This window comes from Entamoeba histolytica, genomic scaffold (genome assembly GCF_000208925.1).
Source record: "Entamoeba histolytica HM-1:IMSS scf_1104750518925 genomic scaffold, whole genome shotgun sequence".
Taxonomy (NCBI): Eukaryota; Evosea; order Mastigamoebida; family Endamoebidae; genus Entamoeba; species Entamoeba histolytica.
This window is the reverse complement of record NW_001914904.1, coordinates 1,786-27,225: the sequence shown is the minus strand read 5'-3', so window position 1 is coordinate 27,225 and position 25,440 is coordinate 1,786. Positions and strand designations below refer to the sequence as shown.

Genomic DNA, 25,440 nt, shown 5'->3' with positions numbered 1-25,440 from the left:
AATAAAGAGAAATGGAAAATAAAACAAAACACGATATTGAATGAAAGATATAGAAATTATGATAGTGTCATTATAACAATAAATGAATTAAATTCAAGTATAATGAAAATAAGTAACTGGAAATATTCAATGAAACAATATAAAATTAATAAAAGAAAAAACAAATATAAAATAAGAGTAACAAATAAAAAGAATAAAACCATTCTAATAAATGATATTAATAATGTATATCACAATGAGAATGAAAGTAAATGAATAAAAGAAAAATAAGTATAAGGAAATAATGAAATAAGAGAGAATAATGAATTGAAACAATAAAATAATAAATACAGAAAGTATTAAATTAATTAAAGAAATAAAAAATGAAAATAACAATATAAAAGAAGTTAACAACATTGTTAATAGAAATATGAAGAATGTTATGTAACATTATTTCTAATATATTCAAACATATATTGTAGAAATACTATAAAAAGATAAATAGACATGATTATTCTAAAATAAATAAAGAATAATACAAATTATTTCTATTAATACTTAATTATTAACTTTTTATTTTATTTTTCTTCAGTTGTTTGTAATAAAATAAATAACACTTTAAACCAATAAAGAAATTAAATGTAATGATTTAGTCACTAGCCATAAAATGTACTTCTTTTCTTATTCCATTGGAATTAAGAATTACTATTTCAACATTATCTCCAGTATGTATGTCTCTTTCACAAGCAGAAGTCATCACATCTCTTGCAATGTTTATTGCTTCTTGCTCTCCTAATGGTTCTGTTCTATCTTTTAATAATGAATCAAGTAATGGATATGCTAATTCTTCACCACTACCACTACATGAATATTTTCTTTCTTCAAATGATCCAACAGCATCATAATTATATGTAACTGCTTTCCCTTTACTGTTAATTCCAGCTAACAAGGAAAATGAATAATATGGGAAGAATCGATGTGAATATAATGTATTTGATAATACTTGTGCTACTGACTCTGTTGACATTTCTTTACCATTTTCATATTTATAATTCTTGATGTGTGCTTTGATTTGATCAGTTAATTCTTTTATATCTGCTCTCATTCCACTTCCAGTAAAAACACATTTAGATGTTCTATTTATTAATTTATATTTTTTTTTCATGTAATTCAATTATTAAAGAACAAACAGTGGATATATTTTAGAGTCATTTCTTGTCAATATCATATAATCTCTACTCATACGTGTGTCACTAGCAATCACAACAAAATCTTCTCCTTTTATAACAACACATGTTCTAATAATGAATATACTCTATTTCTTTTATATTAATAATACAAACCCACAATTATCTTCATATGGACTCCATTGGTCTTTATTCTTAGCTTCTCTTACTGGTTGTTGTGTAAACATTTTATTCTTTCCCATTTTCAAGTTTTTTGTTTTTTCTTTTGAAGTTTTTATTTTTTTTTTTATTCTTTTTTGAATAGTATTTTTTATTATTAAAAAAAAACTATTAAAAAACACAATTTGAAATATTCAAAATGCTTTTCTTACTGTGTTTAATCACTTTATCTTATGCACTTGACATTAAAGGAAAGGTTTCAATGATTGGTAAACCACAATTGGTTACTGGTTTGTATGAACTGTCTTTAGAAATTGTGTTTATTTTATAAACAAAATGGATAATAATGTTGTAGATGATTTTGTTGATATTTCTATTGTTATTTTATCCTCTACACAGAGAATTGTTGTTCCACGATATAAAAATGGGACATTCATTGTGTTTGTTGAAAATGACTAATATAAAAAATTACGACTTATATCATTAGAAAGGGATTAGAAGATGGAAAGTATCGAATTTATGTTGAAGGACCTCAATTATTAGAAAATGGGGAAGTTATTGAAATTGTGAATCAAACAGTTATATCAAGAAAATACGATAAATACCATAATTCAGTAAATCTTGTTGGTCATCCAATAGATTTTACAGAAGAAAAAGATTCATTTGATTATTGGTCATTAATTAAAAATCCAATGATTATTATGGCTTTAGTTTCTTTGGGATTAATTGGATTTTCAAAATTAAGCATGTCAGCAATTGATGAAGAAGAAAGTAGAATGATGAAACACCCTGATATCATTCTTCCAAATGGTCAACGTGTAGATCCAACAACACTTGTTCCAAAATTTATTAAAAATTAAATGAATGATTTTTCTTAATAAATAAAATCACAGTTAATTCTTTTAATTAATTCTTTTTTTACTTTATCTTAATATTCTACTTCCATAGCGTTCTTAGATTGGGGTTGAGTCATTTCTATTTCCTTTATCATTGATTTGAATTTCATATAATTTTGTTGGCAAATTAGATGTTGTTGTTTTAACTTCTCTAATTGTAAACGTAATGATTCTTCATTGAAATTAAATACTTTCTCATATTGGTCTGATTCTAACTCTAAAAATCCATCCAATAACCATGATAATAATTGTTCTTCAATTGGATATACCAAAAATGTTTTGATTTTACCAATAATAATTGAAGTCATTCTTGATTTAATTATCTGGAATAATTCTTGTGCAATTGTTGTAACTTTCATCTGGTTAATAGTTTCACATAAATTTTCTTCTTCTTGAATGGTATTAGTATCTTTTTGAAGTTCAACAGAATTAACACATGCTTCAAAATCATCCATTAATTTCTTTAAACATTCCATTTTTAATTTTATAATGAATGATGAATATCCTTGTTTTAAAACATTTAGAAATCCTTCAAATCGAGTTAATCCAATAACTCCACTATCAATAGTATTTGTTTTCATTTCTAATTTAAATAAATCTTCTGGGTTTGATTGGGGTAGTATTGGGTCTTTTGGTGAGTCTTTAATAATGTTAATACAAATATCAAAAAAACGTTCTATCACTTTACTAACATTTTCAACAGCACTTTGCATTAATGGTTCAATTGCAATCTTTGATGCATTCATCACAATTACTCGAGCTGCAAGTTCATCACTTGTCCCCATTCCATATGCTCCTCGAATTTCATCTTCTGTTGGTTCATTACATTTCATTGTATCTAACTTTTTTTCATATGTTTTTAATACTCGTTGAACTTGAGCACCTCCACATAACTTACAATTATCATTTGACCCTGAATTTGGATTTTCTTCTTGGGCTGTTTGTCCATAAATCATTGGATTAATACCACATTTTCCATTTAGTAAATCTTTAATTGTTTTAGCAAATAATTGAATAAATTTAACACTTCTTTTTCTTAATAATGATGGATCAATATGAGTCATTTCTTTTTCCATTTCAATTATTTCATTTTGTGATTTATTTACAAGTCCATTTAATTTATTAAGAGTTGGAATAAGTGCTTCTTTGTATTTCTTTTGTAATAAATTCTCAAGAAATATTTTTGCTCGTGGAAATCCTAATTGTTCATGATACTTTGTTTCATCAAATCCAATTTCAAGTAATTGACGATAATCACTTATATATGAATCAATAATATAATCTGCAAATTGTTCCATTGGAATATTTCTCTTACATGGCAATGAAATAAAAAATGGTTTTTTATCTCCAATAATTAACTCATCTCCATTTAAATAATTTGCAACTGTTTGAGTATCAGTTAATTCTTTTACTCTATTATCAAATTTAGTGTTAATTAAAACAGTTCTATTAAAATTGGGATCAACTTCTTTAACAAGTGGTCTTGAAACTGAATTTGCCCATTCTGTGGTTGATTGTTCTAAACAAACAATTATCCTATTGGAAGGTGTTATAAGTTCTTTCACCATCTGGTCTATATCTTCTTTCAATGTTTCATCCCCTCCTAACCGAAATCCAGGTGTATCAATGATCGTTAAATTACTACATCCACTAAATTCAATTCTTAATATCAATGGTTTATTACTTACACTTGTTCTTCCTGCAACATCACATGTTCGAGATGAAATTTCTTTACTTAGATATTCTACAGCAATTTCCCTTTCTTCAAAAATTCCATTTTCATTTGCAAAACAACACTTTGGCGTACGTTGCTTTGGATTATTAAACATTTGTAAATATAATGGTCTACGAGTTCCTATAGTTGATTCAACTACATTAAACTGAAATCCAACAAGTGCTTCAATAAAACTACTTTTCCCATCACTTTGCATTCCAACAACAACAATTTCTGGTGTTTCAATTGGTATTCCAAGACTTGTTGATAAACTTTGTAAGTCATTAAATAATGAATGAAGTTTATGAACATTTTGATTTGGGTTTGTTAATTTTTCAACTTCTCTTCGTTCATTCTCACTTTTTTCACGAATTTGTCTATACAACTGATCATCAATTTCTCTTCGTTTTCTTTTTATTCCTTTTTGTGTTTGAGACATTAAATCTTCATTTGTTTTTTCTTGTTGAGCAACAAACATTCTCATTAATTGTTGTTGCATTTCAGGTGTTAAATTGGAAAATTGGGTTTGTTGAATATTTGATACTGATTGTTGAATAGGTTGACTTTTTCCAACATTAACTTGTTCACTTTCTTTGGGTTGTTGTTTAAGTTTTTGTACTTTTTCTTCAATATTCTTAGACACTTTTTCTAATTGTTCTTGTGATATGATTTCTTCATGTTCGTTGTTCATCTAAAACTAATCATTATTCTTTTATTCTTTTCTTTTAAATACTTTTTCAAGATTAATAAATAACATGAATAGACATTATCAAGTTCATCAAAACTCAAAAATAAAATTGTTATAAATAACAATTTATAAACTAAACGAAGACGTGGTTAAAAATAATGATGAGTTGTATTCTATCATAAAACAGAAAATAAGAGAAGGAATTTGAAGTAAAAAGAATATAAGGAAATTAAAAAAAAGACTTCTAATCATTCTAGTGAGTCACTTCCAAAACTTAAGAGGGTTTTTGGATAAAAAGAAATATACCTTATTTGCAAAACATGTCATCCACAAACGAAAATATTCCCCAACCAATAGTTCGTGACATTAAGTTATGTCAAAACGAACATATTCCAACAAAAGTCTATAAAACAAGTAATGAAGCAAGTATAGCTGCTGCACATGAAATTATTGATTTAATCAAAGCTAAAAATGGACATGCAGTATTAGGATTAGCTACAGGATCAACTCCAACTGCAATTTATGCTGAACTTATTAGAGCAAATAAAGCTGGAGAAGTTTCATTTAAAGATGTCATAACATTTAATCTTGATGAATATTATCCAATGAAACCAGAACAAATTCAATCATATCATAAGTTTATGAATGAGAATTTGTTTGACCATATTGATATTGATAAAAAGAATATTCATATTCCAGATGGAACTCTTCCAATGGATAAAATTGAAGAGTTTTGTTTAAATTATGAAAAACAAATTAAAGAAGCTGGTGGAATTGATATACAAATATTAGGTATTGGACGTTCTGGTCATATTGGATTTAATGAACCAGGATCTCCAATTACTTCTATAACAAGAAAAATATATTTAGATAGAATTACTCGTTTAGATGCATCAGGTGATTTCTTTGGACTTGAAAATGTTCCACTTCAAGCTATTACTATGGGTGTTGGAAGTATTATGTCTGCTAAAAGAATTTTATTGCTTGCATTTGCAGAAGGTAAAGCTAAAATTATTGCTCGAGCTATTGAAGGCGAATCAACTGAATTATGTGCAGCATCTTTATTACAAAGACATCCAAATACTACTGTTTTTATTGATGAACCTGCTTCTAGTGAATTAACTTATTATAAAAATCCATGGAGTTTAACATTAAAAGATAGCACATTAAATATTCAATATGACAAACCATTAATTAAGAAAGCTGTTGTTTGGTTGAGTAAAGAATGTAACAAACCAATTTTAAGTTTACAAGAAGAAGATTATTATAAACATCATTTGAATGCTCTTTTAGAACAATGTGGAAGTGCTGAAAGTGTTAATTTATTTGTTTTCCAATCTATTCAAGATGCTATTACTGGATGGCCAGCTGGAAAGAGAATTAAACCAACAGAACGTGCATTAAAAGTATTTGACCATCCAACATTAAATAAGAAATCATTATATGATTCATCATTATCAAATCATAAAAGAATTTGTGTCTTTTCACCTCATCCAGATGATGATGTTATTTCTATGGGAGGAACAATTGCTCGTTTATGTGAACAAGGAAATGAAGTTCATACTGTCTACGAAACTAGTGGGGCAATTGCTGTATGGGACGATGACGTAAAGAGATTGACACATTTTGCATGTTTATATTCTAAATTAATTGGAGCTAATACTGAATTGTTTGAGTCAAAAGCCAAAGAGTATAGTGAATTCTTTAAGACTAAAAGTTGTGAAAGTGGATTTAGAGATAATGAAGAAATTCTTGAAATTAAAAGAGTTATTAGAGAAAGTGAAGCTGTTGATGCAAGTGTTCATGCTGGAGTTAAAAGAGAAAATGTTCATTTGTTAAATTTACCATTTTATCAAACAGGAAAAACTGGTAAAAAACCAGTTGGACAAAATGATATTGATATTGTTAAACAAGTTCTTAAACAAGTTAAACCTGAAATCGTATTTGCTGCTGGTGATTTAAGTGATCCACATGGAACACATAGAAAATGTACTCGTGTTGTTTTAAAGGCTTTAGAACAATTAGAAAGTGAAGGAGAAGAATGGGTAAAACAATGTGATATTCTTCTTTATAGAGGAGCATGGCAAGAATGGGAAATTGAACGTGCTGACCTTATTGTTCCAATGAGTCCACAAGAAGTTGTTTTTAAAAGACTTGTTACTTTCAAGCATCAATCACAAAAAGATCTTCCATTATTCCCAGGAGCTGATCCAAGAGAATTTTGGCAAAGAGCTGAAGAAAGAAATAGAAATACTGCTGAACTCTTGTCTAAATTAGGATTTGCTCATTTTGCTGCTGCTGAAGCTTTCGTAAGATATGATAAATCCATGTCTATTTAAAAATCCATTCAATTTAATTTTTTCTTTGCTCTCTAATTATTTTTTTGTTTTTATAACTTTTCACATGTTTCCTGTCATACTTACTCCTTCTTGCATTTTTACTATTTGGAGGAATGCATTTCTTTTTATATTTAATGACCTCCATGTGGCTACTGTTAATTTCTTATCATTAAAAATGTCATTTGCACATCTTATATATTCACCACATTTCTTTTCTTTCAATTCTTTTAAATATCTTTCATTTATTTCATTATTTACCCATTCAAATATTTCCTTTACATCTTGTTTTCTTTCATTTATTTCTATTATATTCATTAATTCATTAAAATTAATATTCTTACCAAATGCTTTCTTCATTCTTTTAATTATTCCATTTGGATTTTCTTTTATTATTTCTATCATTTCTCATATTTCTGTGCTTGATCTCCACTTATATTTTAAATATATTCTTAATAATTCTTTAGCACATTCATCTCTTGCTGACATTATTCATAATCCCAATTCATTTATTTTAACATATAATCTACTTTTGGGAATATTTCTACGGGTACGAAAATTAGCAAAGAAAAAATGCATCTAAATAATTTACAAAAATGAAAAAGATGCAAAAAAATTTGCATCCATAGAATATTCCACTTTATTATATTTTGCTCCTAAAAAAAATAAAAAATAAAAAGTATGATAAATACAGAATATGTAAATATTTATGTTTATATTTTATAATCATTTGTATTCATTTTGTATGAAATATTAATGAAATAGATGATTTGATGAATCATATTTATTTTTATTATTCATATTCTTTTATTTATATGTTATTTATCTATCGTATTTTTATATTTATTTCTCTGTTTATATTATTTATATCATTGTATTCTTCTTATTATCTATATATTATTATATTATTATATTATTCTTATTTTATTATTTTTATGTTTATATTATTTAGATTTTCTTATTGTTATTCTTTTATATTTAAATGTATTTTATTATTTGAATATTCATCTTTATCATTTTTATATTCTTATCATTTTTATATTCTTATCATTTATTCTCTTTTGATTTATATTAATATTAAATTTATCTTTTATACTTTGATTTTATTATTATATCATTGATTATCATTTCTCGTTTTATTTATCATTTATTCTTATTATTCTTTTGTTTTATATTCTATCTATGTTATATATTCATATCATTTTCATTTATATTTTATCACTTATTATATATTATAATAACATAACACATATGATTGAATATATAATAAACATCATGATGAAATTATACATATAAATAATAAACATAAAAAAGAGTAAAATATTTTTCAATAATAAAATATTGTTAATCATTTTACATAATTATATTAGACACTTATTATTGAATAGTTCTAATTTTTACAATAAAAGTACACTTTTTTCATTCTTTTCTTCTTTTATTATCTATTCTATTTTATTACTCTTTATCTTCTTCTACTTTTTCTTAGTTTCATAATTTTATTTTTCATCACCTTCTACTTCTTATGTCTTTTTATTCTTTTATATCTTTCTCTTCTTTTTCCATTATTTGCTTTTTTTCGTTGCCGAGGCTGTGCACTCAACATCACATTTAACTACAAAGTATCACTGAGAGGTTAATTATCTAATTCAACTCTTTTATTCTATTTTCATTTAAATTCTAGAATATAAAAACAAGAACTAGAAAATAAGAATAAGAATATGAGTGAGAAGCAACTTGATATTCAAGTATTTAAAGATTATAGCATTGATTTTACAACTAATGTTCCATTAGTGAATGAAGTTATGGCAAGAGAAGTTATTAAGTACTTGTACAAAGTGGATATGAGTGAGATGAAAATAAAGGATATCCAGAATAATGAAGAAATAGACAAAACAAATGATGATTACGATTATGCTATTCAAATAGGATTGTACTCTCACAATAGTATTTCTAATAAATATATTGTAGGAGGAATGGTAGTTTCTAGTAAGGATAAAGTTCCATATTTGTTTTTAGCTAATTCATATAAAATTTCATATTGGAAGACAGATATAGAGAATTATGATGGAGACTTTTCTATTACTAATAAATCATTTATGGTAGAGAGAAATCTTGGAATAGACATTAAAGGTACATTACATTTACCAAGAAAATCAGCATTTTTATTAGGAAAGTATGAAGATGTTATTTTTGAACAAAGTACTACTGAATATACATTAGGAAGTGATAATGTGTAATATGTATTTGTAAGTGATGAGACTACTACTACTAGTAAAAGAGAGAATGAGAAGAATACTCCTAATCAAGGTATGAGTAGAAGAAGAAAATTATTTAAGAAAGAGATAATTAATTAACAATTAAATGATAATTGAATTCTTTTTAAGAAATAATCAATTAGTTTAAGTAGCATGAACCAGTAGTTTCATTATAATCATAACTTACTATACTGAGAACATTAGAGAAAGTGAAATTACCTAAGATTCTTTGAAGACCAAATGGCATATTATTTAATAATATTTGGAGATAATCATTGTATTCAATAGAAACAATAGGATGATTAATAGTAAGTGATGAATATGAATTTTCACCAAATAAAAAGAAAGAGTCATTAAGATTAAATGATAAACTACTTTCTAAAGGAACTTGAATCTGATTTTCATTTGTATTACAATACATAATAACATCATATTTTGTTTTCTTATCATTGAGTATAAACAAGAATCCTATTCCATAAATCTTTTCATTACTATTAGTATCATCATCATTATTACTATCATCATTAGATAATTTGACATTAAATCTTAAATCATAATTAGCCTTTATTCTAAATAATTCAGTCTTTAAACTAGTCATATCAACATTAATTTGAGAAGTATCACTATTCTCTACTATTGCTGTAGCACTTTTCATATTAGTAGGATCAAATTGAAGAATCTGATCTACTTTATAGACACTAATATTACCAGCATAATCATTTATATCAAAGTTCTTTGCTGTAGGTTTTGGAGTAAGTCCACTTCTTCTTGTGGATGCTATTGCACGTCTTGATCTCATAATTTTTCTTAGTTTTAGTGAAAAATAAAGAAAGAAAGAATAAGAGAAACGATTAATTAGATTCTAGTAATGATATTATTATCATTGAATCTTTGTCTTATAAGAGACTAAAAAAGACATAAAAAGATAGTTACAAGAACAACTATCATTGAAAATAATGGATTCATCATTTCAGCATTATTATCAACATGATTATAATTATAGTCATAATCTAAATTTAATCCTGGTAATTCTTCTTTTGAAGGGTCAATATAAAAATAATTTTTCTGAGTATTTGCAAAACAAATATCTAAATCATTAGTGAAGCTATTAACAAGATTTAAACAATATGAATCAGAGTATTCTTCACCATAAATTGTATTATTTACTATAGTGATATTTAACCATCTTCCATTGTCAGGAAAACATAATTTCTTTTTAGAAAAAATAGTTTGTAAGTTTTTACATCCTTGGTCATGATATGTATAAATGAGAAGATATGAATTCCTAATTTCATCAATAGTAGAATAATTAATTTGAAGTGTACGGTTTTCAATAGGAGCAAATGCATTTTTACAATTTTCCATAGTAGCATAATAAGTGAAATTCATATGTGTATTGTTGTTATAAAAGAAATAAGCAGCATAATCAGTAAAACTAATACAACTATTAAGAGGAAAATAATCAGTTTGATATTCATTGTTAACATATTTAAAGTAATTGTATGGCTTATCCTCATTTATAGAATTAAGTGCATTGTCTTGGGCATCAATAATGTCATAGAGAAATCTTCCTTCAACGTTAATAATTGTTAAAATAATAAAAAAAAACATTAAACAAATCTTAGTGGTAATATATCTTATTTAGTTTAAGCGTATTATTAGATTCTTTTAAAAATAACCATGAATGTTATATATCCCAAATTTAATATAGTCTTAACTTGTAAGAGAGAGTCATAGATAATTCAACAGAGCAAGAACCAGAAGAGAATCTATTTAGAGAGAGATAAATTCCACCTAGAGACACTGTTTGTGATCTTTCTTTAATCAGATTAACATTAGTTAATTGAGAGATGTCGATGTCAGTTAAATTCATTTGAGAATCTAATTGATAATAAGTTAAATAAGGGGATTGAACAGTATAAGAGAATGACTTATTAAATTGATTATTAACTGAGAGTGTAGATTGATTGATGTGATCAATTAATTCATTAATAAGAGGAGTATGAATATATGAGAATGTGATTGTTGAGATCTTGTCGTCATAATTAGTAAGATTAATTTTAAGACTTGTAGGTCTTAAATTTCCATAAGTAGGTTCAATAAAGTCCATTAAATCGATTCTATAATAGTTAGTCAATTGAGTGTCATTAAATTTAATAACTTTTGTTATTGTACTAGTAACAATTTCATCTGTTTTGTCTGTTTTGTCTGTTTTTTGTGTGATTAAATCACCTATTTGTTCAATTTTCTCTTTTTCCTTATTCGAAAAGCTAAACATAAATTAAAATATTAGATCAATTATAAAAACTAGTTATTTCTGAAAAGCTATCAATATATTCAAAGATATTTGTATTAGAATTAGAGTTTGAGTCAGAGTCATGATTAGAACTCATAGCTTGATTAATTGTATAATACTCTAACCATAAATGCATTCGAGTATTAAGAAGTGTCTTTACTTCTTCACTTAGATTATACTTATCAAGTAATTTTTCATTTTCCCATAATTTCTTCAAGAGAGATGAATATTTCTTATTAATTTCATCAGAAACCTTTCTAGGCTTAGATTGTTTAATAGATTGAATAGAAGAAGTGTCATGACTATTATTATTACAATTATTATTATTATTATTATTAGTAGTAGTAGTAGTATTAATAGAAGTAGTAGTATTTTGTTTTTGTTTACGAATATTGTGTTTCAGTAGACGCATTATTAAATGAAAATAAGATGAACTCAAAAAGAAGGAATTGAATAATTAAATAGAATTAGTCATGTGGAGTGTCCTTAAGTATGTTGTCGATGATCCAGATAAAGAGAGTGCAGTAGTTTCTGAATCTATGGAGAAGTCTGATGAAGAGACTTTGAGAGAAAACACCCTTGAGATAATCAAGAAATATGTAGACAAGTACACCGACAATTATATAATCTCGTTGCATTATCTAAGTGTTCCAATAATAATCAGTTATGGAAAAAGAATTCCAGAAAATGAAAAGTTTAGAACAATCAATGAGTATATAGAAACACAAAAGGAGGTGATTAAGATTCTAATGATGGAGAAAGCAGAGTATATAAAAGGATTCTACTTTATCAAAAGAACAATTGAGAGTAGAAAAACCATTCTAGAGTCAGCTGATCAAGATACATTTGAGAGTAGAGCAGCAAGAAGTGGACTTGAGACATACACAATCAATGAATTACGAATGACATGGAAAACTAATAGGTACAAGTATCTAACAAAGGCATTGATTACAAAGACAGAGAAGTTGTATTTACCAAATGAAGACCATCCATTGTACAAGTCATTTACAGACTTTTTGAAGAATACATACAAACGAGGAGTGGATCGATTCAAGACATTCATCTGTGTTGGAAGTACTTACATAGGAAAGAGTGTCTTCTTCACAAAGTTTATTGTTCCTGATGAGTATTACATTTATCATTCAAACAATCTTGAATACAGTAAAATGTCAAATCAGCCACATAAAATATTCCGAATCTTAGATGATATTAATTGGAGTGAAGTGAAAAGTACCGAGTTGAAAGCATTGATGAACAGAAACATCTCGAGTGTTGATATCAAGTATGGGTATGAATACATCTTCCCATTGATTCCAATCATCATAGTCAACAAAGAAGATTACATCAATTTCCAGAGACATTTCAGTGACATATGGAAGTTTATTGAACGAAATGCTGTGATTTATCCTGAACAGAAAGAGGAGTGTATAGAAGAAGAAAGACCGATCTTCACACAAAAAGAAGTGAGAGGAGAATACAAGTATCTTTTTGATTCGATTATTCCAGTCAATGAGTTAAAGGAGTGTGATACAGTCAATATGAATGAATGGATTAAAAAGGAGTTAAATGAAAAGCATGGATATATCTATGACATTCAGAAGTACATCCAATTACCAAGTGAGAAAGAGATTAAACTTCCCAATCCAGAAAGACAGAAGAGGAAGATTCTTGAAGATTATGAGGAGTATTTAATGAGAAAGAAGAAAGCAATCATTGAGTCAGAAATCCAAAGAGTCTCAAATCGAAGAAGAAGAGAAGATAAAGAACAGAGTGATGAAGAGAAAGACAGAAAATGTGAAGATGAGAGGTATGAAGATGAGAAACTGATAGAGAGTGAGACAGACTATAGCACCACTAATTCAGAAGATGAATACTCAGGAGAAGACAAAGAAGAAACAGATACGGAAGAAGTAGATGATGGATTCATTGAATTATAATAGAAATATTATTAAATATTTATATACTATTTTTTAGAAAAGAAATTAAAAAAAAACAGTTATGAGTAGCTTTCTAGTAATAACACCAATAAGCTATTATGATGAAGTAAAGGAGTACTTGATGATGAATCGTTACATGACATATATTGTCTCAGCAAAAGACAAGGAAGAAGATAAAGTATATATATATGTGAAGTACACAATAGAGATACCAAAGTTAAATCAGAATATTTCAAAGAGAATAAAAATATACAAAAACAGATATGATTATGATTATGAACGTACGATAAAATACCTTCGTAAGAAAGGAGATATTATAGAACATATCAATAAGATTAGAGACTTTGATAGTGAAATAAGAGAAGAGAAAGAAAGGCCATTAAAGGAAGTGAAAGAAAGGGCAATAATAATGGAAGAAAAAGCGATAATAAAATCAGAGAAGCCAATATTAATAGAAGAGAAGCCAATAGTAAAGGAAGAAGAAATTGATTTGAGTGTTGAAGATTGGATGATTAAGGAAGAGGAAATTGATTTAAGTGTTGAAGATTGGATGATTAAGGAAAAAGAGAAAGTTTTAAGTGTTGAAGATTGGATGATTAAGGAAGAAGAAGAAGATTTTAGTCAGATTGAAATGTCGCAGTTGAAGCAAATCATAAAAGATAAAGAAAAGGAGTTTACAGTCAGAAGAAAAGCTTATGAGAAAGTGAAGAAATATGTAGAAATTCTAGAGAACATTACAGAGTCTACAACAGGGAAGAAAGCACTTCAAGAGATAAAATATGTTCTTTCAGAATATATGCGATATGCAGAAGACATAAGAAATGCTAGAGAAATCTAAAGAATGGGATAATTTACAAATTAGAAAATACAAATTAAAACTATTTTCCAAAAAACGAAGAAAAACAAAAAAGAGTATAACAAGAAAGAGAAAACTCAATTATATTTCATTTATATTTCATTAAATAAGAAATGATTGTTTAATTTGTTTTTATAAAAATAGAATGAGGAATGTTAGATAATACATACTATATCTTTACCATTTGATAATTTTCTATTTATATCTCTAGAAATGTTTTATATAACTATTTGTATCTCTAGAAATGTTTTATATAACAATTTAAAAGGTCATACTGTGACCCGCTATGCAGGTCATACTGTGACCCGCTGAGCAGGTCATACTGTGACCATCAAGCACATTTTTTCATTAATTTTTTTTTTAATTTTTCAAAAATATATATCTAAAGGAAAAAAATGAAAAGAAAAAAAAAGAAAAAAACCATCAGATGGTCATACTGTGACCCGCTATGCAGGTCATACTGTGACCCTTAAATGGTGTTTTATATAACAAAAATGAAATGTTTTATATAACATATCCTATCAATACACAAATAAGAATTTATACAAGAAGTTAAACAATGTTATACAATGTTATACAAATCAACAACTCCCATTTTATATAATGTTTTATACACAAAAAACACATGTGTTTGTTATACACTTCTGATCTCTTATTTCTCATTCATCAATGAATAGTCCAAGAACCAATGATAAGATTGATCTTATAGTCATCCCTTCAGGTCATGTAATTACAGTAGACCTTATTGTTGAAGGTGTTGACAAAAACAATGACATTGAAGAATATGATAGTGAAGATTATGAATATTATTATAATCTTGAAAATGACTCCTTTGAATATGATGATTATCTTGATGATCATAATCTCGATGATTATCTTGATGATTATCTTGACAATTTTAATTGATTTAATGTTTAACAAATTCTCAATTACTTTATTTTTCTACTTTCTTGAAGATAATTTGTGTTGGAGTGGATACTCTATGTATCTCTCTTAATTCTACTTTCTTGAAGACTAGTTTTCCTCTCTCCTCATTGCTTCTTCTTATCTCCTTTTGAATTGCTTCTGAAAAGTCATACTTCTTTACTACTCTTCTATTTCCTGCTATAACACGATCACTACTCATCACATTGACTTCAAGTTCCATGGGAGTTATCTTGTTATTCTCTATCATCAGATATGGATTCTCACTCTTGAAATAGAACTATCTTCTTCTTTCTCCTCTAGTGGAATTGTATCCTCTTCTTCTATTTCTCCTTCTTCTTCTATTTGTGCAATCACATCTTTGATCTCCTTATCTTTGCTCATTAATTCATTCATTATTTGTCTTTCTTCTCTTTCTGTACTTTCATTTGCTATTTTACTCATTAATCGGATTTTCTCTCCTTCAACTACTTCTACTGGATTATTGCTAATAACAACTCTTTTCTTTGGTTTAGTATATGTCATCTCTTCTAAATTCATTACAACTTCTTTGTCTATCTTCTTCATGTCTATTATTCTTGATGCTATACTATTTCCTAATGAAAGAACTTGTATATAATTCTGATTATAATGATTAGCAAATATACTTAATCTTTCTTCTAATGTCATTTTTTGGATTTCTTCTAATTGGTTCAGAAACTGGATTGTTTCTGGATAAATAATTACTCCATCAATTGTCTTTTCACTATTAATACTTGAAATCTCTGGATATCTTCTGTATATTAGATTTCTTAACCAAATATCTTGGTTTAAATCATATCCTAATTTCCCTTGTAATACTTCTAATTCTTTTTGTTGTTTTATCATCTTATCATATGTATCATTTGCTTTATTTCCTCTTTCAATATTGACTCGAATATTCTCTAATACATCTTCAATATACAGAATGCTCATTATGATACTGTACTCAATTTCTACTGTTCTTAATAGAGTCTCATTAATGTATGGTACAATTATTCCTTTGACCCATAGATTTGGTACAAGTCCCTCATTTACATTATCTCCATTTCTTGTGTCTACATAAATCGGATATTTATACTCATTAAAAGCTCCTACTTTCTCAAAATTCTCATTAAATTCTTTTGGAAGGACATTTAAATTAAACATGTATCTTAACATTATAGACATTATATATATTGTTGCTAATCCTTTGATTTTAATTTCTTTATCAGTAAACATTGGATTGTTTTTATTAATTAGTTGATACAGTAATATTACTAATTGGATTGTTGATTCACTAAAGACTGGATCTTCGTTTTCTTTATAATAATTATTAATTCTTTCTCTTGTTTTGTTAATTATACCTTTTTCTATCTTGAATATTTTGATTGCTGTATATGAATCTAATAAATTATTTAAATTATCAATACTTGGTTTTTTAATAAATTTTAATGTATTCACAACTGCTCCTGATTTTATATTATTAACTATTGTACTTCCTGATAGAATCCTATTTAATTGGATTAATTGGTTTTTAGTAAGTAATTCTTTGACATCATCTTTAATCCCTGATATAATAGATAGAGTATTCGAATTATAACTCATTGATTCTAAACTTTTAAGTTCTTTTCTAAAATTATTCAATTAATTCGCTGTTTTCATTAGATTTGTTATTATTAATGTCTTCTTGAATTTCTTTTTGGCTTTGTGCTTCTATTCTTCTTCTCCCTTTCTTCACTTTCTTGTCTTTTGTTAACACCTCTTTCAACCGTTGAACATCTCTTTTTCGACAACAACAGCACATCAAAAGGATAACATTCACAACAACTAAGATCACTATGAAATTTATAAAGATTGAGACACCCCAAAAGATATTGTAGATCTCTTCCATTCTCTCTTTCTATTGCATTTTTGAGTTGCGAGTTTATATGCATTAATCTAAGTTTAATTAACCAATTCATGGAAACTCTACTAACATCTTCAACATTTTCCCCTAATTTCATCTTCTCTGGACTTAATGGAGACATAATAGACTATATCATTTCAAGTTATATGGTTAATATGAATCTTATCAAGATTCACTACTGGCATCCTAATCTTATCATTCATTGTAATAATGCATACAATGACACTCTTGATGATCAGAAATACATCATCTATCATAATCTTAATAATAATGGAATTTATCATGCTAAATTTGTCTTAATTACTACATCTAGAATGCTTAGATTGATTATTATGTCTACTAACATTACAAATCAATTAATTCAAAATTGTTGGAATGATTATTACATTCTCAATATTCCTTTCACATCTACTCCTTCAACTACAAAAAACACTGATCTTCTCAACTTATTCTTTACTACTTATAACATTAATTTAAAAATGTCTTTATCAAATTATGATTGGTCTAATGTTCATGCTATTTTATCAGTGAGTATTCCTAATATTACTTCTCATACAAATTGTTGGAATCATTTATTTCCTACTCAACCTCATGGCTCTTGTATTGTTCAAACTCCAACTGCTATGCTTAATTATAATTTATTGGATACTCTTGGATTAGACAATTCTACCTTTAATTGTCCATTTGATCTTGACTCTCGAAAAAATTCAGATATGTCTTATTTTCTTATTAATAACTTAGATAAAAATACTCTCTATAAATTAAATTATATTCACTCTTCACTTCCTTATCACTTTAAACGCTATTTCATCCATACTCTTAATCCTCTTGCTGATTGGTTCATTCTTACTTCGGCTAATCTTACTTATTATGCTTGGGGCTCTAAATATTCCCCATCTAGAAATGCTGAATTAGGTGTGATCTGGAAATTCTCAGATGTACAGAAGAAATCTAAAGAACAAAAAGTCTAATGACCATCAATGTCATTCTGCTATTATTAAAGATGAGAATGATCCTCATTGGGTATACAATTCTACAGGTAGTGGACGCCATTTCTTTCACTTTGACTTTAAACAGGACATTAATTTGAAAGATGTTCCATTATCTATTGTTGATGATAATATACCATCTTTATCTGATGATGTTATTGTTTTTGCATTTAATAGAGATACTGGAACAACAAACATTACTTTGATAGTAGAAGGAGAAATGTCTCTTCTTAAATTTAAGGTCAATGGCAAAGAATTTGATATGAATAAGATACAATTCTATTGTAATTGTCTTTTCAAAAAAGACTCTACTTTAATTTTTAGTAAAACAGATATTTTTTATACAAACAATCCAGATAAGTATAAAGTTTATATGAATGAACCAGTTACAATTAAAACACAAGAAGGACAAATAATAGAAAATCCATTTGCTAATGCTTATATGGAAATAACTTATACAGATAAGAGTCAATTAGAAGAAGTGGAAAAAAATGGAGAAAATGTTTATTCTACTAAACAAGCATCACTCATTAAATTTGACATGAATGAAGACATAGAACTTGATAAGATCCTTCATGTTTATTCATTTGGTTTTATTACTAATAAAAACATTACTATGACAAACAAAAAAAGTAATAGAATAGTAGTATTTTGTGATACAACTATAAATAATTATAAGAAGGAGGGAGATAGTGAATTTACTAAGAGTAGTGATACAGACTCTGTTCAAATAAATGATGCAATGATATGTAGTGCAGGATATCTTACTGTTAAAAATCTCAAATTAAAGAATTGTACATTTGATATTAGAACAACTACAGATGATCAATCACTAGGAAATAGTTTAGTATCAGGTATGAGCATAGTAGATTGTACTTTTCTCACAAAACAGAAAATAGAGGCATATGAGAATGACTCTATTTATATTAGTGACAATCTAAAAGCATTTAAGAGTAATACATTTCTAGAAGGAATTCTCTTAGATAATAGACTAAGTCTTGATAAGGTAGAAGGAAAGTTTCTAATCAAAGGAGATGTAAGTACTTATGATAACAATAGTCCTGATTCACAATATGGATACATTGATATAGTAGAGAATAATTCTGAAAACCAACTCAAAGTAGAAAGACGCACACTACATGATGATATGTCTCCATATAACATAGATTTAGATTTAGAGAAATATACTCAAGTTGTATTAGATGACATCAACAAAGGAAGTATGTATACAAGTAAGTTATACTCAGACAAGACATCATATCTTCAATGGTTATGTGAATGTCAAACAAAGTGTATTAAAGGAGTTATAATAATGGAAAAAGAAAGAAGTAATATTAATCAATTTATAGAAAATAATAAGAATAAATATGATATTATTGTTAGTGAAATCTCTGTTGAGAACCAAGGTATTAATTTACCTTTTATTGATTGGAACAGTTATAATAATATTCAAAGTGCAGCACTACATTATACTCGTTCTGAAAATAATGATTTAGATGATTCATACTATACAAAATATGCACAAATTGCATTTATGGGGGAATTGATTTCACATGCACTTAACTCAGATGACTCTCGTTTTAACTATTATAATACTTTAATTGAAATTAAAGATACAAGTCTAAAAAGTTATCTTGATGTATTAAAAGATTTATTAAATTTAAATGAACCTCAAGATAAGAATAATTTTTATTTAAAAGAATCACTTGTAAAAAAATGTTTCCCTTCTAACTTTAAATATGATGAAAGTAAAGATACAATTACTAACTTAAAGAATCTTCTAACAGTAAGAGGAATTCCTGCATCAAAATATATGGCTGATATTTATCTTCACTATTTAACAAATGGAGATTTTAAGAGTATAGATAAAGACACAAAAATTATATTTGCAAATGGTACTAAAATGACATTTAGTGAATATATTGTAAAAATTAGAAGTGATCTAGATATAGTATCTGATGTAATTGTTGAGAATGACATTCAATATTTCCAATCATGGGAGGATATTACAGGAGATCCACAGTACAGTCCAGTCAGTGCAAAGGCATCATTAGAGGAGATACTCCAAACAAAGGATATTAATGAAATGAAGAGATTGTTGAATGAATGGCAATATAAATGCATGTATTTATCATACAAGAATGGAAGTGTTATATTCACAAAAGATATTGTAGGAAATAATGTTACATTTAGTCTTAGTAAAGGAGAGGAAACACTCTTTATTGATGATCTACTCAATATGACTACATTTAAGGATTATAGTGATTATACTATTAATGCAGTTGATTATAAAATTCAGAGAAAGAAAGAAAATAAGGACATTTACATTTTGAATGATGAAGATCAGAATGTTAAGAATGGATGGGTTTACACTGACAAAATCTATAGACTCATGATGAAGTACTTTAATGGAAGTAGAATAGATGACAAACCACCCGAAAGTACAATGAGTAATGAAGAGATGGCTAACATTATGACATTAATAAGTACAAGATTAACTACAGAAGATGAAGAAAAAGAAGGACTTATTGAGATTCTAGATAAGATAGAAGAAGCAATGAATATTATTTATACAAAAGAACAGAAATATGATAGAGAAGATGTCAATTATAGTCATAAAGAATATCAAAAGATAAGAAATGGATTTGAAGAATGGAGAAACTATTATATTCCTAGTCCAAGTGAGTATTTCAAAACAGCAGAAATTATGATATGGAGACCAATTGAATTAGAAATGAAAAGTGTAGAAGAAATTAGGAATGAAAAATATGATCCTCAATATATTATAGATTATTACAATAATATAGAAGAGAAGTATAAAGAAGAAAAGAAAAAGAAATGGGTTATTAATGAACAAGATGAAAAGAATGTAGAGGTAATTATATTTGAAGATGCTAGCGATAGTGAATATGGAGAAATGATGAATGAAATTCAAGGAGCAAGAAATAGACTTCAAAGATATGATTCACCTAATAAATTAATTGTTATAATGGGAACAAATTATGGAGATATCTATAGTGTATTTGGAAAAGAAGATCTTATTAATGTAGTACCTATTGAAACATTCTTTAGAATTAAAAATACAAATGACATAATTTATATTCCATATGATAAAAGAGATAGTGATACAAATTGGGCAATAGATAAATGGCTCTTTACTAACTTGTATGACTTTATCTTTGAGCCTATGATGTATTATATCAATGATTCATCTCCATTTAAAGGATTACTAGAAAGTATCAATGACATTCGATACTTAGGATATGTTATGATTAAGCAGGAAGAAAAGGGAATGAATATTAAATAAGAAGAAATAAATGAATTATTTTTCGTCAATTTCATCTATTATTTCATTTAGAAAATCATCATCATTATCGTTGTCATTAATTTCTTTAACTGATATAGTCTTAAGAGAGTCATCAGTTTCTTTTAAGGGAATCTTATCATTGTTAAATACATTAGTATTAGTATTAGTAGTAGTAGTAGTAGTAGTAGTATTAGGAATAGTCATAGTACTAGTAGAAAGATCCTCTAACAAATGAAACTCTTTAACAACATTTTGATTCAAGTGATGAGATTGTTCAATAAGAATAGGATCTGTACCTTTTATACTGAGATTTTTCTCTTTTAATTCATCCAAGAATAATTCAGTTTGACCCATATTTTCCATTATTTCAGCATTAACACTATTAATAGAAAGAAAACATTGAAAAGCTTGAGACAATAATAGACGAGTAAACCAAGTTTTGTGAGATTTCATAGCATTAAAATAATTTGAAGAAGTAATTTTTTGTTCAAAGAATTTAGTAGTATAGCCATCAGTTTCATAATGTGTACCATTTGCTAGCCATAAGACTAATTTTCCATGAATAGTAAATATCCCATTTTTTTCAATAGAATCGATTCTTTCCATTATTTCCCAATTACCAGGACCAAGAAGATTATTGAGAATTAGAGTACAAACAGGAGTAGGTAACCACATCATTTTATTTCCTTTAAGATTACCTTTTAGAAAGATATTGTTATCTATATCAAAGTATCGCATTAATTCAATACTATTCATTTGAAGGATATCAAAGATAGTTTGATCGACATATAAACCATTTAATTTTCTAATTATATGAGATTCATTAAATTGAAGAATTTTGTTATACATAGCACCAGAGAGAAGATTTTCATTAAACATTTTATTTAAGAAGTCTACATTGATAGGAGGACTGAACATTTTAACTAATTGTTTAGAACCCATTAATTTCATTCTTTCTAATTGAATAGTGTATTTATTATGATCGAAGTATTCATCAATGAAATCAAAGACTTCTTTTTTATTTTGGGTATGGTTAAGAGTACTAATTCTACTCTTTAAATCACGTTTAAGTTTTTCTTGATAAGTAGGAATATTAATTTTTGGTTTCTTAGGATTAGTGGTGTTATTAACATTTGTGAGACTCATAATGAAAAGAGAAAAATAATAGATTCATAGGAATAAAGAAATAATAAAACATTAATTAGAATCTAATAGTAAAGTATGTTGAAAATTTGTAAAAGAGAATTCTTCTAATTGAACGTCATCTTGATTAATATTAGTATCTGGATCAGTGTTATTAACATTTAGAGCAACTAGATTATCAATAGAGAAATTAAAAGTATCCAATTGATTGACTTTAGGAAGACTTTTTTCAGAAGACAATAGAGAGGAATCATTTAAGAAAGCTACTATTCCAGTATCATTTCCAGAAAACATTATATTAACAAAGAGTGGATTTTGTAGAACAAGAAGATGATTATTAGAATTGAATTGTGTTTTGAGATGATTAAATATAGTGATAGCAGGATTATGAACAAATAGCATTAAATCATTTTTTGATTTAAGTTCAGAAATGAAAGTATTTTGTTGAGTATAAACTCTAAAGTTAAAGTTAATAGAGAGAATTCCTTCAGGATAAGTGTATCTAATAAGAATCCCAACATTAGTCAAGAATTGACACAAATATTTGAAAGTAGATTCTAATGAGTATCTATACCCTTTAAGTCTAGTTAAAGAGATTAAATTTGTAGTGAGTTGTTTATAAATAGAGATATTCAAAGGTGTTTTAATATCTCCAATAAAATAAACAGAAGAAACAGGATACATGATATGAATCTTATCTTTTTGAGCATTAATATCAGTAAGAACAATTTGAAAATGATAAATTTGTTGAATTAAATGATATAAAAAATAAATGTCAGTATGAATATTTCTTTCAGTGATAGACTTTCTAAGTTGTTCTACGTATTTTTGTTTTGTTGTCTTTTTAAACCATTGGTCAATTTTATGAGGAATGTTTGTTTTATTAGTAGACATTGAATATTTAAAGAGATAAGAACTGAAAAAAGAAATATGAGTGTAGAGAAAGGAGGTATATTTGAAGAGACGGTAAGAAAGGCAATAGAAGGGAAGAACATCTTTTTGTGGGGAAAAACTGGGACAGGAAAGACATTTACAGCAAATGAAGTTTGTAAAAGAGTAGGACAAATAATTCCCTATAATAAAAGTACAAGTAAATTATGGAGAAATTATAAAAAACAAAAAGTAGTTTTATTAGATGATATTGATAAAGATAGTGTTAATTATATTAAAAGTAGTATATTTACATGGGGAGATTATTATAATTTTGAAGCACAAATAAGTAGTAAAGAAGATGATACTATTATAATTAATCCAGTTAATTATACATTAATAATTACATCTACATTTAGTCCAGAAGAATTGTTTGAATTTAAGAGTAGTTATGAAGTAGAGAAATTCCATAGATTATTTAAAGTAGTCCATACAGATGAGAATTATTTAGACTTTTAAACACGAATAATATAATTGAAGAATTTTTAAGAAATCAATTAGATTTAATTTTTAGAGTAGATTGGAGTAATTCTCATCATCAAATGAGTCAAAGGACATTTCTCTTTCATTATTATTAATATTATTATCAATAATCATAAAGGTATTATTTTCATTTTGATTTTCATTTTGATTTTGACTATTATAATGAGTAGAATAATCAGGGATGACAATGTCATAGTCAGACTGGTGTTTATATGTACAAGTCCCACACATATCATAGACCATAGGATTTCTATATTCATCGTCATCGTCATCATTATAAATAGAGAATAGTCTTCTACCAATATAAGTTGATGGAAGTCTGGATGATGGAGTTTTATCAGACATTTGAAGAATGGGAAAATGAGATTAGATTAGATTAGAGGAAAACAAAAATAAAATAAGAAATCAATTATCTTTATCTTTGAGGAAGTATTCCATCCTTGAATAATATCTTTTCAGAATATATTTCTTTGAGAATATCTCTATTTGACATTCCCTTAGGTATATCATAATAGTCTTTGATTTTATAATATCTTAATGTAACATTATTATAAAACCAGATAAAGATTCTAACAGTGTCTTTATCATCTTTATGCATTCGAAATCCAATAAAAGCTCTATATTTATAAGTATTTAAAATATAAGATATTATATCAAAATAATCTTTTTTGTTAGTGATGAAATAATACCTTTTTTGGTATCTTTTATATTCACTAACTCTTTTAGACTTCTTGGGCTTATCATTGGTTCTTGGACTATTCATTGATGAATGAGAAATAAGAGATCAGAAGTGTATAACAAACACATGTGTTTTTTGTGTATAAAACATTATATAAAATGGGAGTTGTTGATTTGTATAACATTGTATAACATTGTTTAACTTCTTGTATAAATTCTTATTTGTGTATTGATAGGATATGTTATATAAAACATTTCATTTTTGTTATATAAAACACCATTTAAGGGTCACAGTATGACCTGCATAGCGGGTCACAGTATGACCATCTGATGGTTTTTTTCTTTTTTTTTCTTTTCATTTTTTTCCTTTAGATATATATTTTTGAAAAATTAAAAAAAAAATTAATGAAAAAATGTGCTTGATGGTCACAGTATGACCTGCTCAGCGGGTCACAGTATGACCTGCATAGCGGGTCACAGTATGACCTTTTAAATTGTTATATAAAACATTTCTAGAGATACAAATAGTTATATAAAACATTTCTAGAGATATAAATAGAAAATTATCAAATGGTAAAGATATAGTATGTATTATCTAACATTCCTCATTCTATTTTTATAAAAACAAATTAAACAATCATTTCTTATTTAATGAAATATAAATGAAATATAATTGAGTTTTCTCTTTCTTGTTATACTCTTTTTTGTTTTTCTTCGTTTTTTGGAAAATAGTTTTAATTTGTATTTTCCTAATTTGTAAATTATCCCATTCTTTAG

At 26.6% G+C, this 25,440-nt stretch overlaps 20 protein-coding genes across 20 annotated transcripts in view, besides 3 other annotated features; 7 read left to right on the top strand and 13 right to left on the bottom strand.

Moving 5' to 3' along the window:
- Window positions 1–123: a repeat region.
- A 190-nt stretch (window positions 124–313) lies between these two features.
- Window positions 314–555: a repeat region.
- A 73-nt stretch (window positions 556–628) lies between these two features.
- On the bottom strand, window positions 629–1,408 carry EHI_174670 (proteasome beta subunit, putative; the record flags this gene model as incomplete). Its single annotated transcript, XM_648254.1, has 3 exons — window positions 629–1,115; window positions 1,170–1,277; window positions 1,323–1,408. 3 exons carry the CDS (start codon window positions 1,406–1,408, stop codon window positions 629–631), a joined length of 681 nt encoding a protein of 226 aa, XP_653346.1.
- Window positions 1,409–1,524: 116 nt separating this feature from the next.
- On the top strand, window positions 1,525–2,185 carry EHI_174660 (uncharacterized protein; the record flags this gene model as incomplete). The annotated part of the gene is made up of 3 exons (XM_648255.2): window positions 1,525–1,615; window positions 1,681–1,765; window positions 1,813–2,185. The coding sequence occupies 3 exons, from the start codon at window positions 1,525–1,527 to the stop codon at window positions 2,183–2,185; spliced, it is 549 nt and encodes a 182-aa protein (XP_653347.2).
- Window positions 2,186–2,253: 68 nt separating this feature from the next.
- Window positions 2,254–4,626, bottom strand: EHI_174650 (uncharacterized protein; the record flags this gene model as incomplete). Its single annotated transcript, XM_648256.1, has 1 exon — window positions 2,254–4,626. One exon carries the CDS (start codon window positions 4,624–4,626, stop codon window positions 2,254–2,256), a length of 2,373 nt encoding a protein of 790 aa, XP_653348.1.
- Window positions 4,627–4,943: 317 nt separating this feature from the next.
- EHI_174640 (glucosamine-6-phosphate isomerase, putative) lies at window positions 4,944–6,962 on the top strand (the record flags this gene model as incomplete). Its single annotated transcript, XM_648225.1, has 1 exon — window positions 4,944–6,962. The coding sequence occupies one exon, from the start codon at window positions 4,944–4,946 to the stop codon at window positions 6,960–6,962; it is 2,019 nt and encodes a 672-aa protein (XP_653317.1).
- Window positions 6,963–7,026: 64 nt separating this feature from the next.
- Window positions 7,027–7,507: a repeat region.
- A 1,170-nt stretch (window positions 7,508–8,677) lies between these two features.
- On the top strand, window positions 8,678–9,196 carry EHI_174630 (uncharacterized protein; the record flags this gene model as incomplete). Its single annotated transcript, XM_648226.1, has 1 exon — window positions 8,678–9,196. One exon carries the CDS (start codon window positions 8,678–8,680, stop codon window positions 9,194–9,196), a length of 519 nt encoding a protein of 172 aa, XP_653318.1.
- Window positions 9,197–9,353: 157 nt separating this feature from the next.
- On the bottom strand, window positions 9,354–10,013 carry EHI_174620 (uncharacterized protein; the record flags this gene model as incomplete). Its single annotated transcript, XM_001913590.1, has 1 exon — window positions 9,354–10,013. The coding sequence occupies one exon, from the start codon at window positions 10,011–10,013 to the stop codon at window positions 9,354–9,356; it is 660 nt and encodes a 219-aa protein (XP_001913625.1).
- Window positions 10,014–10,120: 107 nt separating this feature from the next.
- On the bottom strand, window positions 10,121–10,825 carry EHI_174610 (uncharacterized protein; the record flags this gene model as incomplete). Its single annotated transcript, XM_001913589.1, has 1 exon — window positions 10,121–10,825. One exon carries the CDS (start codon window positions 10,823–10,825, stop codon window positions 10,121–10,123), a length of 705 nt encoding a protein of 234 aa, XP_001913624.1.
- A 91-nt stretch (window positions 10,826–10,916) lies between these two features.
- Window positions 10,917–11,492, bottom strand: EHI_174600 (uncharacterized protein; the record flags this gene model as incomplete). Its single annotated transcript, XM_001913588.1, has 1 exon — window positions 10,917–11,492. The coding sequence occupies one exon, from the start codon at window positions 11,490–11,492 to the stop codon at window positions 10,917–10,919; it is 576 nt and encodes a 191-aa protein (XP_001913623.1).
- A 16-nt stretch (window positions 11,493–11,508) lies between these two features.
- Window positions 11,509–11,922, bottom strand: EHI_174590 (uncharacterized protein; the record flags this gene model as incomplete). Its single annotated transcript, XM_648222.1, has 1 exon — window positions 11,509–11,922. The coding sequence occupies one exon, from the start codon at window positions 11,920–11,922 to the stop codon at window positions 11,509–11,511; it is 414 nt and encodes a 137-aa protein (XP_653314.1).
- Window positions 11,923–12,049: 127 nt separating this feature from the next.
- EHI_174580 (uncharacterized protein) lies at window positions 12,050–13,447 on the top strand (the record flags this gene model as incomplete). Its single annotated transcript, XM_648227.2, has 1 exon — window positions 12,050–13,447. One exon carries the CDS (start codon window positions 12,050–12,052, stop codon window positions 13,445–13,447), a length of 1,398 nt encoding a protein of 465 aa, XP_653319.2.
- Window positions 13,448–13,583: 136 nt separating this feature from the next.
- Window positions 13,584–14,285, top strand: EHI_174570 (uncharacterized protein; the record flags this gene model as incomplete). The annotated part of the gene is made up of 1 exon (XM_648228.2): window positions 13,584–14,285. One exon carries the CDS (start codon window positions 13,584–13,586, stop codon window positions 14,283–14,285), a length of 702 nt encoding a protein of 233 aa, XP_653320.2.
- A 1,191-nt stretch (window positions 14,286–15,476) lies between these two features.
- EHI_174560 (uncharacterized protein) lies at window positions 15,477–16,832 on the bottom strand (the record flags this gene model as incomplete). Its single annotated transcript, XM_648230.1, has 1 exon — window positions 15,477–16,832. One exon carries the CDS (start codon window positions 16,830–16,832, stop codon window positions 15,477–15,479), a length of 1,356 nt encoding a protein of 451 aa, XP_653322.1.
- A 71-nt stretch (window positions 16,833–16,903) lies between these two features.
- EHI_174550 (uncharacterized protein) lies at window positions 16,904–17,254 on the bottom strand (the record flags this gene model as incomplete). The annotated part of the gene is made up of 1 exon (XM_648231.1): window positions 16,904–17,254. The coding sequence occupies one exon, from the start codon at window positions 17,252–17,254 to the stop codon at window positions 16,904–16,906; it is 351 nt and encodes a 116-aa protein (XP_653323.1).
- Window positions 17,255–17,279: 25 nt separating this feature from the next.
- Window positions 17,280–21,429, top strand: EHI_174540 (uncharacterized protein; the record flags this gene model as incomplete). Its single annotated transcript, XM_648232.2, has 2 exons — window positions 17,280–18,048; window positions 18,227–21,429. The coding sequence occupies 2 exons, from the start codon at window positions 17,280–17,282 to the stop codon at window positions 21,427–21,429; spliced, it is 3,972 nt and encodes a 1,323-aa protein (XP_653324.2).
- A 15-nt stretch (window positions 21,430–21,444) lies between these two features.
- EHI_174530 (uncharacterized protein) lies at window positions 21,445–22,575 on the bottom strand (the record flags this gene model as incomplete). The annotated part of the gene is made up of 1 exon (XM_648233.1): window positions 21,445–22,575. The coding sequence occupies one exon, from the start codon at window positions 22,573–22,575 to the stop codon at window positions 21,445–21,447; it is 1,131 nt and encodes a 376-aa protein (XP_653325.1).
- Window positions 22,576–22,626: 51 nt separating this feature from the next.
- On the bottom strand, window positions 22,627–23,466 carry EHI_174520 (uncharacterized protein; the record flags this gene model as incomplete). The annotated part of the gene is made up of 1 exon (XM_648234.1): window positions 22,627–23,466. One exon carries the CDS (start codon window positions 23,464–23,466, stop codon window positions 22,627–22,629), a length of 840 nt encoding a protein of 279 aa, XP_653326.1.
- A 36-nt stretch (window positions 23,467–23,502) lies between these two features.
- EHI_174510 (uncharacterized protein) lies at window positions 23,503–23,961 on the top strand (the record flags this gene model as incomplete). The annotated part of the gene is made up of 1 exon (XM_648235.1): window positions 23,503–23,961. One exon carries the CDS (start codon window positions 23,503–23,505, stop codon window positions 23,959–23,961), a length of 459 nt encoding a protein of 152 aa, XP_653327.1.
- A 51-nt stretch (window positions 23,962–24,012) lies between these two features.
- Window positions 24,013–24,330, bottom strand: EHI_174500 (uncharacterized protein; the record flags this gene model as incomplete). Its single annotated transcript, XM_648236.1, has 1 exon — window positions 24,013–24,330. The coding sequence occupies one exon, from the start codon at window positions 24,328–24,330 to the stop codon at window positions 24,013–24,015; it is 318 nt and encodes a 105-aa protein (XP_653328.1).
- A 70-nt stretch (window positions 24,331–24,400) lies between these two features.
- Window positions 24,401–24,748, bottom strand: EHI_174490 (uncharacterized protein; the record flags this gene model as incomplete). The annotated part of the gene is made up of 1 exon (XM_648237.1): window positions 24,401–24,748. The coding sequence occupies one exon, from the start codon at window positions 24,746–24,748 to the stop codon at window positions 24,401–24,403; it is 348 nt and encodes a 115-aa protein (XP_653329.1).
- Window positions 24,749–25,311: 563 nt separating this feature from the next.
- EHI_174380 (uncharacterized protein) overlaps window positions 25,312–25,440 on the bottom strand; it is a gene marked incomplete at both ends in the record, with an annotated part of 675 nt that continues 546 nt past the window's right edge. Inside the window, one exon of the mRNA XM_001913587.1 lies at window positions 25,312–25,440. This exon is cut by the window's right edge and continues 546 nt beyond it. Within this exon, the coding sequence (XP_001913622.1) occupies window positions 25,312–25,440 (129 nt within the window).